Raw genomic sequence first — 12834 nt, forward strand, 5'->3', positions numbered from 1 at the left:
TGAGGGGGGCAGAGCAGCAGTGACTCACCTGGGGAGAGACTCTACCCTCAGCCCAGGTCAATCTTGCTCCTGAATACCAAGCAAATTATTTTTTTTGAGAGAGACACTGGGGAATTATCTATTCTCCTGTTCTTCCCTAAGACACAGAACAAAAATTTCTTTGTGCAGTACGTTAGTGTCCTAATCAAATATGAACATTGCAGTGTAAGCTGATCAGAACACAATTACAGCTGCAAGGAAACGAGACCAAACATGTGACATTTACTAAAATCAAAGGCATAAACTAAGAATGTACATAAAATCCATAGCCTCTACCCTGTCACTTTCTTGGGGGTTTTGGTGGTGTGGTTTTTTTTTTTTTTTTTGGTACTCTCAGGAATCAGCTACATCCATCTGTATATTAAAAATGTGGGTTTGTGGTTTGTTTTTTGACAAAAGATAGAAAGGTTTCTGAGTCAAGGTGGCAGTATGTTATTATGGTCAAGAACTACTACTCTGCAGGAGAAAAATGTTTAAATGAAAATCAAGATGTAACCAAGTACAATGTTAACTTGTATTGAAGGTCCAGGAATAAATAGTAGTATACCTGAAAAAGCCAGTACCTTAAGGACATTAAGAACGCAAAGCACAGTACTACACATCAGATTCATTGAAGATAAACATTTTTAGGATGCTTCAAATGTCACATCCTGTCTAAACACTTTTATGTTTTGTCTCAGGAAATTATAATATTAAAGTATGAAGACTGAGTAAACCAATCACAGTTCACAAATACATACAAGCAACCAGTTCTTGAATTTGCTTTATTTTTCTCTGCATAAGGAACCCTGCACAGGCAATTCAAATTAAAACAAAATAAATATGTGAATATTCCTGTAAAACTGTCCTTGCTAATGAACAATTATACACAATGTACAACTCTTCATGTTCACTGCGGGGGGGGCTTACAAATGTACTATTCCCAACAAAAACGCACCAAACTGTCTCCATGCAAACTTATCAAAAGTGACCAAAAAAGGAGAAAAAACTTACCAATCATACTTTTTTGTTTTCTTTTTCTTTTTTTTTCTTTTTTACAATCACAAAAAAATAAAAACATCTAATTTTTTGTTACATTTAGAGTAACTAAAATGTGGCCACTGTCTATTAACATCTGGTTTTATGCTCCTAAAACATCTATGGTTACTGTAAAATTATGTCAACAATGAATTGGACTTAGGGCACTATTTGTAGTAAAAGGAAGCGGATTTTGTTCACAGAATGTTAGTAATCTGTGTCCGAGCCCTCTGCATTGTCCACATTCCGTGAGAGCATGTAATTGTCCATATCTATAGACCTGCAATTATTGATTGCATAGCGCAAACGCTCTGCCATGATTAGTTGATTGGAGTAAGGTGGGAGCCTCAGTTGAAAGAAACAAGTCTGTGAGGTAGGCAAGCTGTCGTAAGGCTGTGGAAATGAATAAAATAGTAATAATTAATACTAATAATTGTTAAATGGCGAATGAAAGAAAAAAATGCAACACATCCATATTTCATTGCTCCCTCCCTTCCTTGTCTCTATTATTCAGCAATTTCACAGTCTATCTCAAAATTCCTTTTAGGAAGCAGACTAACCTCCCTTGTTTACATCAGGTTTTTTCATCCTTAATTATGTGCAAAACTACTGCTGTATCACCTGCTCTGTACATAATTCAACCCACTAATGAAAGTCAACTATTTGAAAAGTTGATCAGACTACTGTTTAGCAGCACACTGGAAGATACCAAGCAACATTCAAGTTACATACCATAGTGTGCCTCAACATGAAGTAATATGAGAGACACCTAACCAAAGGTGACAGTCAAACCACTGCTACCTTAGATTTTTGCCAAGTTTTTGATTCATGTATTTCACAGATCTTTTGTGCTTTCACTGCACAAACCCCAAAAGCAATGCCAAATGAATGCATCCTGTATGTAAGTAATATACTGTAAACTCATTCCAGTGGTTTTAAGGGACTACAGTTCATTAGTGGTCACATGTTGCGGTTTACAGAGATTTAAAACTTTAAAAAAAAGAGTGATAATTATCAAATGAAAAAGAGATTGGAACAGAAAACAACTGTGCACAAGTTACAATACAAGAAGGTTTGTTTCTTGTGCAAGAGGTTGTCTTTACCTCCAATCATACAACTACACTGAATGCACCAAATGAATTAAGATGCACTCTACGCAATTACTTTTACACAATTAAAATGTTTCGTTTTAATAGCATAACCCATCCCATACTTTCTCTGTAAATTTACAATTACAGAAACCTCTTTCCTATTGCCAAAGGACAGATTATACTAGACAGGAATTAAAAAAACAAACATCAAAACCAAAACAAATGAAACCAGCATCTTACCCTATCAACCTTCATTATTTGGAATCGCTGAGAGATATCAGCTGTGTTGGCTGGCAATCGAGATCTTCCTGACACAAACCTCATGAAAAGGACTCTCTCCTCATTTGAAAATTCTTCAAGGGTATGCCAGAACCACTGTACTAGCTGATGCTGCTCATCAACTTCTCTGTATCGCACAACTTTCTTCAGCACTTCAACAGATATTTCTGGCATTCCACAGACCATTTGCTCCAACTGCTTGGCAGTCAGCAGGGACAACAAAGGAACAGGAACAATCCAAGACATTCCTTCTCTTACAGCAGCCACCTATTGCCCAAAAAGAAGACACATTTGAAATGCGGTCCTCTTACCTCTGCCACTTCCTGTACCATCCAAATGCAAAAGTAACATATCAGCTGAGAAATGGCATCAAGAGAGAGAAGTACAGAACATCTGCCAAATACAACCTACCACACATGCATCCCCTGTAAGGGCTGCATCCTCTCTCAAAATCCTCGACAATATTAAAGGTATTTTAAAGTGTAATTGCACATTAAAAACCATGTTTTGTTATAAAACAGAAGAACTTTAAAAACTACAAGTTAGCAGCACACATGATGATGGTGAAACCAAAAAACGGTGTATATACACCATACATCTGAGCTGGAACGAAGTCATATTTGTAAGAAGTCTGTACTTGTTCTAGAAGACATAAGAGTTGGTACCTCTGATGGGAAAGGTACTTTTCTAATGCAGATAATATCATGCATGCATCTATATCTTGAGAAAAAGCCGAAGAATTTTCCTAGCATGTAATTAGTATACTGCTTTCACAAGCTTCACTATACAAATGACAAAATCCACATAAGTATGCGAATAGGTAATTAACACTTCTCAAAACACATCATGAAATATTGGTACTTTCTGTGCTAAAGCAGAAGATAAATAGTTTTAGGTTAAGCAAATGTCAATAATATTTCCTGTAGCTAGTCTCTATGTTGCTATAATGTCTAATTGCAGTGCTCAGCATGCACAATTACAGGTGCATGTGGGGCTGACAGCTGCAGCGGGGCTACTCTAACAAAAGACAAGTTCTGATTTCTAATACTCTTCTGTCAACTGAGCAATTACTAGGAAAAATAGGACTAATTTAAAACACCACCCCAAAACATTTTGTGGGGGGAAAAAGCCATGGGGATCCAGGCGAGACGCAGAAAACCAAGCTTTTTTTATTCCCTAATAAACTGCAACGGAAACTTGCATAAATCAAAACCACTGTTCGTATTAACAAGGGGGACAGGGTCACAACGAGATCCTTACCTGACGGTCCATTTCATGGAGTCTGTACTCAATTGCCCTCTCCACATATTCTTTCCTGTTTGAAAAGGTAAGTGGGATACTGTTCCCTCCAGGGATTATGGGAACCATTTTACCATCAGCACTTTGGCCAACAAAAGAATCTAAAGGAATCATCTGTTATGCAAAACAGGAAAAGTATGTTCAGCATCAGTCACTCTAGTGATCTAAGTTTAATATTTTACTATTCCACAAACATATAAAGTGCTTCTTATCCCAATAATGCAGACATTGAATTATGTAAATACTGAAGTTAAGGTCAATTCAAAAAAGTGACGGCTGTCAGAATAAACCTAAAAGCTCCAACTTTCATATCCTTACCTCATGGAAATTTTCTTCAGTAATCCCACTGTCTTCAATGTGAAGAATGCTGTTGAGGGTCTGCACATAGAGCAGATCTACCTCCTCCAAATCCTCCAAGATGAGTGGGATACAACAAAGTTGCTTCCAGACCATTGGAGCCAAATGAAGATCTAATGGCTTTTTTGTACGAATAGCTACACCCATGAGAATGCCCAAGAACTTAAACTGCATCAGATGTTCATCTAAACATGCTGAAGGGTTAAAGAGAAACCTGCAAGAACAAAGAATCAATGCAAATACTCTAGTATCATTTCTATGCTAGTTTATTAGAAGTAAAAGACAAAATATTTCTAAGCACAGCATAGTAACTGTCAACACACTTATCAGTAAGGGGTGTCCAAATAAGAAGATTATTGTTATATTTAGCTGTTAAAATAATGGAGGCCGAGACAGGCAGAACTAACTCTGCCCACAGAGGCTGGCATCCTCGATGTTACTCTCAATTCTGCCATCAGCCATCCAGGAAGTTAATTTTATTATAAAACCATACCCTCTCCACAATAAAGTAACATCATAACCTGAAGGAAAAAATATACTAGAGACAATCATGAAGTCTCATCATTTGGAATAAAATGTTAAATAGAAGATTTTAGTTTTTACGTGATAACACCTGCAATAAAAGCGAATCCTGGACAACTTACCTATCTCTATTGTAGCCTACTTCAGCTGTAGCATTTGGGGAAGGAATAAGCAGGTCTACTATTCCAGTTTCCAGTTCCTTAAAAAAATCAACAACAGAACAGCTGCCTTAGACACAGGGATAACAAACCTATTACAGAAATATTATGACATCACGGCATTACAAGACAGAATATTCCTTTAGAGTGATGATTACTTCTTATAAACTAATGTGAAACATTTAAGAGAAAGTAAACATGGTAGGGATGATTTTTAGTAATAAAAACATGCTTATTTTGAGACCTGCCCTTACATCAGACTGTAATGGTTATTTTACTGTTACTGATCTGGGATACATTCTTGGTACCTGTTTCAGAAATAAGCATAAGCCGTAACACCTTATTGGTGCAGCTTTTTCAAGAACCAAAAATGAAGCAAATTTTTCAATGCGTTTTGTTCTGAACCCTCATCACACCTCATATTTAATGTCAGCTGCCTAGGAAAGAGCCTCAAAATTACATCTGAAGTCCTTACCTGAATCAACCCTACTCTGGTCTTATGTGGTTCAGAAATTGAATTAATAAATTGAGTTTTTCAGTTTCTTCCATTCTGTATCCTACCTCTAACTCCAGTGCCAGCTCCAGCACTATCCATAGCTGTTGCCCTGTCCCAGACTAAGGAGATACACTAATTAGCTTCTCTAATCCACATATTTTGGGTTTTGAGGCTCCTGGAAGACTTAAGGAACAACCAAACTTCTCCAGCCAGCATTGTCTTGAATCCTTCTCCTGGCTACAATCACAGCTGTGTCACAGGGCTGAGATACACCTTTAAAACTACAAGCAGCACACATTAGCACTGACCACCTTTATCTTAGGCCTGGTAGTCTGAAGCGTTCAATTTCCAGGAGAATCTGAAAAGACAGCTGTGTTGATAATAGCAAAAGGATCCTGGCTACAGACAGGCAAAAATGTGCCCTTTCTGCTACTGATCTCCTTTCCAGCACTGAACCTGAGAGGTGACACGTATGAGAAACACCTACCTGAGGTGTTTCTGTATTGTACACATGGAATGTACTGTCATCATGGAATACAGTACAATTTCTTTTATAGAAGGTACTGGCTGGACAGAATGGGCTCTACAAAATGCTACCACAATGTGTAGGGGCCATCTCTGAATTCCAGGGGCCTGCTGTAACACTAATTATCGTGTGGCCATATGGCACCTCCTTGCAATCCAGGGCGATTGCTTTACCCTCACAGAGGTCCCTAAGTTGGCACCTCTACTGTTGTGCCTTAGGACTGAAGAAAAATTATTTGTTAAGCTGCAAAAAGGAAATGTGAAAAACACCAAAAGACTCCAGAGAGAACAAGAACTCTACTGACGCATTTTGAACTAGTTTTTGACTTTTCATACCTGACACATTTCTGTAATGGTGTCATCGAACACTCCACCTGCATCATCAGCGCCTTCTCCAACCAGTTTCACTTTCCAGGCACGGGAAGGTAGGCGAAGGTCTGATGCATTCAGCTTTACCACTTGTCTTGCTATCTGTACAAAAATGGGCTTGCATTTCCGACCTCTTTCAAAAAAAAAAAAAAAAAGATACAGCCATACAATGTAACTCATAAACACATAATAACAAATTTGGACAGAGAGCGCTAGCTCGGTATGCCAAAACTTATGGAAAATGTATCAATGTCAGTATTTGAGGTCTAATATAATGCCTGTGAAAATAATACTGACCTGGTAGATATCCTCTTCACAGTAATCTGCGGCCCATAGTTCTTCCCCTGTACCATAGTTTTTCCTATGGAGCGGACCATGGGGAGCGTGTATACTCGTGGTGCTAGCAAGGGCCTCAGCTGTCCTTGAACGATTCCCCATGTTCCAGCGTTGTAATGAGATGTACTGTTCTGCAATAAGGTGGTATGAGAATAAGCTTATTAATAAAGGATATTAATTCCATTCTTTACAGAATAAAAACCTTTTTAATAATCACTAGCACTTTCTGGAAACAGATCGGTTAGTCCTTTCTGCTTTTAGCTTTGAGGTTAGTGAGCTTTTGGAAACTGAAACACTGATACATCGATGTTAGCATAAACAAAAATATGTAACGATGCTTCAACGAAGTTTGGTTTAATCCGGATTTACTTTTTTTTTTTTTTTTTTCAATTTATTATGAAAAAAACTATAGAAGCTAAGATCCATCTTGATCTGGTCAGAAACTCTCCAGTGACGTGGCGTAACACGCAACACAGATAAGCTGCTTTTTTTAACAAATGGAATTTTACCTGGTTATTGGGACTGAGGTTAAGTAATCTCCACGAAGAGTACATGAGGTCAGAAAAATGGTACAGCAGTCTGAGCCTTGCTCTTACTGTGTGAATGCTCACTTCTTTCAGTACCCCGTATTGTGGTGGAATGGCATCAGGTAAACCAAGCTGTAAAGGCACGGAAACACCTACCACAGAAAAAGGAAAAAAACCATTATTTCATAAGGGGTAGCTGTGATGGAGTTGATTTTCTTTGCAGTAGCTTGCACGGTGTTTAACTGCCTACTGGAGTTAAATCAAGACAATAGTAAAATTAAGAGGCTAAGATCCCTTGAAAACCTGCATGGATATAAACCAGAACAAATTCAGTCCCGTATGTTCAGAAGTTCTTGTTCCACTCATCGCCCAGGAAACACAAAGACTAAACCAAATGACCACACAAACAATCTCAGTTGTTTACCTGGAGCTCTTGGTGGAACCGCTGGAGCGGTCCAGGCAGCGCTGTGGCAACGTCCCGCTGAAATCTGTCGGATGTTCTTTCCTTGCAGGACTGTTATGAGGGTTGGTTCTCTGACGTGGTTGGTATGGCCCAGTCCAAGCTGACAATTTATAACAGATGTAAAAGGGACAAAAGAAGAATCAACCGCGATGATACTTGTAAAAGTCTCTAAGCGACAACACTTCAGAACAAATGGTAAAAAAGGGATAAAAAAATACCATCTACATATTTTATTATGCTAGCATTTACTTTTATTTTTGATAAAACATTGCATCCATACTCAATGGGAGTAGCAGATCTAGGTGTCAAAGAGACCTTAAAACAGCTCGAGATTTTTTGAAGCTTTTCTGCAGACAGAGGGACTAATCTATGCTGCTGAATAATCTATGGTGCACAGTCTTTCTCATGAACAATCAAGAGAGCTCATACGTCTCTTCTGTGCCATTTAAACACCATTTTTGCTCTAGCACATAAATTCTTACAATAGCTGATGAAAATACAATCTGTTTAAAGTTTACTGAAGCTATTCTGACTTTTTACTGGTAGTTTCATATCATATTCTAATTTCATATTCTACAAGTGAAAATTTCATTTAAAATAGAATTTTTTTTACCACTTCATATAAAACAATTTTTTTGCACTGCAAGAAAAATCTTATAAAGCAAGCTGTCAGAAGGAAGTTTCTCTGAACTTTTTACCCTAACATTTTTTCTCTTCCAGAAACATAAAAAGCCCTATAAAAAGAAACAAACAAACAAAACCAAAGAGGTTCCTCTCAGAAATTATTCTAAACAACTTTCTCAACAACCCTTCTCAAAAACTGAATCCTGAAATAACCAGAGGATGAACTTTGCCCAAAACTCCTGAAACACTAACAGCCAATATATCTCAAGAGGCTTTTTCTTATACTTGTTGCATACAAAGCTGTCAAGTCCTTTCACAAATTTCAGTTATACATGGGGCGAAGGAGGAAAACGGACTTTTTAATGGCAAGGATAAAATTAGGGACCCAAAGAAAAGAGAAAATTTACTACTTTTTTTTCTGACTGTAAAAAATTACTCTCTAAAAATGTTAATCTATATTTTCTTTAGGAAAAGCATCTAAATTGGATTGACACCAACCATAAATGTTACGATGGTGAAAAAATTGATGCCAGCTCAAGAATCAGGTAATTTGTAATTTTCTAAAAAAAGCTTTGATTAGAATAATTGGTGTAGAATGTTTTCAGCGCTTTCCCGCACTACTACCATGTAGAGCATAGGAAATAAAAAAGAAAATAACGGAAATGCCTAAAATGTTATTATGGCTGAGGAGGTGGGGAAGGAGGAGAAAAAAAAAATGAAACCTTTCTTTTCCACCAAAATAAAGTCATTCCAAATGTATCTGCACAGCGCAATTACGGCCTTATAGAGGTCAGAAATAAAGGGGGCCCAGGACGTACCTGCCCTTCGGAGTTGCTCCCCCAGGCGTACACGTCCCCTGTGGATGACAGAGCCAGCGTGTGCTCCGCTCCCACCGCGATGTCCTCAATGAAGATTCCGGACAGCACCGGCACTTGTTGGGGTCTGTTGTGATTGCGAGCGCGACCCTCTGGCAAACCTATCAGGCGATCTGGAATGGCAAGCACACGTCTGTGTATGTAAAGAACAGCAAAATGTTAATGGTACTTGCAGGCAGAAGTCAGGGAGGGACAAAATGCAGTTCTCCATGGTCTTGGAACCGTGACACCAGTGCAGCTGCTCAGGGAGAAATCTGGTGTATGTTTTCTAAAAACCAGCACTTCCTACAGTGCTCATTTAGAGCTGGTATTTTCACTTAAGGTGAAACAAAATCAAATTCTCTTAAACCAAGACTTTTAGATCCAAATGTGTGGTTTTATAATACATATGAATTAACCGACTTGAGAAGTTTAAACACGTTTAATTCAGTGCATTTGCAAATTCTCCTGCCCAGATTTTTAAACAACTTGTGTAGGCATATGCTTCATTAGGCCGAGTAAACTTTTAAGTAACCCAAGGTTTTTGGACATGTGAAATTCAATGAATGAAGTTTTGGGAAAACACTCTTCAAAAAGTAATTTAGTAAACTGAAAGGCTAGCCTGAGATCAAACTAGATAGAACTACAAATCTGGATTTTAGGCCTATGTTAAAATTGCATTGTTGAAGTTCCAAAATTCAGATTAGGTCAGAGCAAATGTAAGACGTAGCATTCTGTCAGTCTTATGTCATATTATTCTCTCTTTTCACTTGCAGTATACAGAAACCTATAGATGGAAAGGTCCAAATACCAGATTGTCCTACCTTGTCCAAAAGTATATACGTGGCCATCTTTTGTCAGTGCAACAGAGAATTGGGTTCCACAGGCAACTTTTTTTATTCCAATTCCACAAAGAATATCCACTTTCTAAAGGGTAAGTGAAAGGAAAAATTGCTATGGTATTGTGAGGATCTAAACAGAAAGCAAACGTGAATTTCATCTGTAACTCCTGCTTCCAAAAAGAAATTTTATAATGCTCACTGTGCAATACATACATTGCAGGATTACTCTAATTAATGCTTGTAAATTAACGCAGGGAACTGAGATGCAGTTTTCTCTTTTTCTTTAGTGGAATTAACACCTTATTCTACGCACAATGATTCAAAAGACCTTTTTTTTTTACTAGGAGGGAGTGCGGAGTGGCTCCGGAGGAAGTAGATGAGTGTGTAAAGAACCTTCTGCCCAAATTCCAAAATAAGAAAGCTCTTATCTTTAAGATAATCCTAAAATTTTCACTATTTTTATTGCCACTGACATAAGATCACTAGTATTGACGTGAAATCCTTTAAAGTGTCAGGCTCAGCATAACATATCATCAGAACGATTTAAGCCAGATTGTGTTAGAACGGTATAGTAGATGGAATTAATAATTCGACTCCCGAAATTCAGACTCGGAACACTGTGTAACACATTTAACAACATTGAAAATTTATGCAAAGAATAACTGCTCTATGAATTCTAACCTGAGGCGAGGATTTCGCAGTGGAATTTCCCAAACCAAGTTTACCATAATCTCCGTCTCCAAAAGCCCAAACCATTGAGCCGTCTGTTGACACAGCCACAGTATGATTGAGTCCACAGGCCACCTGGGTGAGAGAAATATGTTATTAGCACAGTTTTTGCTAACTTGCTACTAACTCAAACACCCCAACTGCCTTTAAGAGAAGAAAAATGGTGTTTTAAAAAATAAGTATCCTTTAAAAACCATTAAAACATCCATTGCTCAAGACATTTAGGACCACAGCTCCTAGAACCAAAGGACAGTATTAATGCTGCACATGCTCATTGTTTAAGAATACAAAATAGATCATGAATTCATGCTTAAAAATGTTAAAATGTTAAAATACATGGGCAGTTTTGCAGAAAGAGGATCCAAAGAGTCAGGAAAGTAATAATTTTAAAAAATATGCATCATAATCAAAAGCCAAGGTAAAAAACAACACACAAAAAAACCAAACAACCCCCCCCCAACCAAACAAAGAAACCAACCCAACCCAAACAAACCACCAAAAAAACGTACAACCCCAACAGAACACTTAAATATGTTGAAAACATCAGCTTTACACAAGAATACATTGCTAGTTTTAGATAAACCATGCCTGTCCAATCTGGTACCCTTCCAGCGCCGTCACTCTTTCTGGAAGTTTCTTATTGGAAGTATTTCCAAGTCCTAATCGACCATAATCACCATTTCCAAATGTGAAAAGTTTACCATCTGCTGTCACCACAGCTGAGTGTTTGAAGCCACATGACATCTGGAAGCAAAATAAATACCATTTTTTACACACATAAATTCGGGCGGAAAATCATATCAGCTATTCCAGGTAAATACATAATACTTTTTCCTTCCATAGACTACATTCACTTAAGAAAGAGCTAAAATACAGATATTTTATTATTAATGATTTCTCCAACAACCTCTCTCTTATTCTTCTCAGCAGTAACGTTAAGGAGGAGAACAGGTGAGTATTTGGGTGAAGAAAAGCTTTCAGGCGTTTCATTTTTTAATTTATTTTTATCAACTGCTGTTTTCTGCCAGTAGATTGCTTTTGTCATAGGAATAGTTCGTATTTTATAAAGAAACCTCCAGTCAAAGCCAAGCACGTTTTTGTGCATTGTTCTAATGCACACTTAGTACTTTGGAGGAGGTCTCAGAGACCGGTTTTGTAGGTCAAAGTCACCTGACAAGGACCAAGGGAAACTTCTAAATTGCGTCTGTATTTTGACAACCTTCTAATCATCCCTCTCTTCCACGCTCTAATTTTTTAGTCTTCTCCAGTAACAACTGTCAACTAACATCAAACACCAACAATGACCTCTGTGATATTAACATCCTTCAACTGGAAATTATCAGCTTGGTTCATCATGCTCAGAGAAATAAACAGCCACCTGTTTTCGTTCAGTATATGAACCCAAACTGCCAAGACTGAAAGTGGTTCTGGAACGTTCCTAGCATGGGCCTGCCACAAATGCAGTGTGTAGGAGACAGTAAAGATTTTGGCACCTGCACCACTTCTTCTCCTTGCAGAGCCTCGATCTGCCTGGGCCTGCGCTGCCTGTCGCTGTTCCCATGGCCCAGTTTGCCGTAATCTCCGTCCCCCCAGCTGAAGACTTCCCCGCTCTCTGTCAGAGCCATGGAATGTCCGTCAGATCCACACGAGGTCACCAGCTGGGTCACCACAAAGCCTGTTAAAGAAAAATGAGAAAACACAGTTTAGACTAAATTATAATAAAAACGATCATAAACTCCTAACATCCATTTATCTAAGTGCCCCTGGCGGCAGCCAATTAAGTCTGCGGAAAGGAACCAACCACCGTAACAGTTCTCTTCTTACAACAATTTGTTTATTCTTATTTTGAACAAAACCTTTGTCTTCTCATGTATGACCTATGCTTCTGGCTTGCCATTAGTTTTGAAATAAAACGCTCCCATCTCGAGCAAATACTTTTCCCTGAAGCCTTCTCAAAATTAAAGAATTTTAACATATTACTACTTCAGTCTTAAGGAGAGATAAGCATCTAGTCCGTTTGTTCAATTTTTAAGTTACAGACAATATATTTTGTTGTATAAATCTGCAAAAAGAGCATCAACACAAATAATTACATTAACTATGAAAATGCTTATTTGGGCTTTATCACTGGACTCATCTCACACCCCAGACTTTCACCTTGCAGTGCTGAAATGACTGTTAACACGTGAAGGTCATCAGAATTTCCTTGTCCCAGCCGCCCATAGCTCCCTTCTCCACAAGCCAGAACCGTGCCATTGGCTTGAATGACAAAAGTACAATTCTGACCACAAACAACCTGGTTTAGAA

The 12834-nt window shown here is 38.1% G+C and overlaps 1 protein-coding gene across 12 annotated transcripts in view; it reads right to left on the bottom strand.

The window, feature by feature from the left end:
• Positions 1-789: 789 nt before the first annotated feature.
• HERC1 (HECT and RLD domain containing E3 ubiquitin protein ligase family member 1) overlaps positions 790-12834 on the bottom strand; it is a 115490-nt gene continuing 103445 nt past the window's right edge. For all 12 annotated transcript variants that reach the window (XM_065641949.1, XM_065641956.1, XM_065641960.1 and 9 more), the window contains 15 exons: positions 12685-12823; positions 12021-12202; positions 11116-11271; positions 10480-10602; positions 9781-9883; positions 8921-9090; positions 7440-7578; positions 6998-7167; positions 6450-6619; positions 6120-6285; positions 4727-4803; positions 4044-4296; positions 3687-3839; positions 2388-2693; positions 790-1449 (listed from right to left, as the gene is read on the bottom strand). In XM_065641949.1, coding sequence (XP_065498021.1) covers positions 1264-1449; positions 2388-2693; positions 3687-3839; positions 4044-4296; positions 4727-4803; positions 6120-6285; positions 6450-6619; positions 6998-7167; positions 7440-7578; positions 8921-9090; positions 9781-9883; positions 10480-10602; positions 11116-11271; positions 12021-12202; positions 12685-12823 — 2493 coding nt within the window. In that variant the 3' untranslated portion in view covers positions 790-1263. The remainder of the gene's footprint in view (positions 1450-2387; positions 2694-3686; positions 3840-4043; positions 4297-4726; positions 4804-6119; positions 6286-6449; positions 6620-6997; positions 7168-7439; positions 7579-8920; positions 9091-9780; positions 9884-10479; positions 10603-11115; positions 11272-12020; positions 12203-12684; positions 12824-12834) is intronic.

The sequence above is a fragment of the Caloenas nicobarica genome, chromosome 10 (assembly GCF_036013445.1).
Source record: "Caloenas nicobarica isolate bCalNic1 chromosome 10, bCalNic1.hap1, whole genome shotgun sequence".
In the NCBI taxonomy this organism is placed as follows: Eukaryota; Metazoa; Chordata; class Aves; order Columbiformes; family Columbidae; genus Caloenas; species Caloenas nicobarica.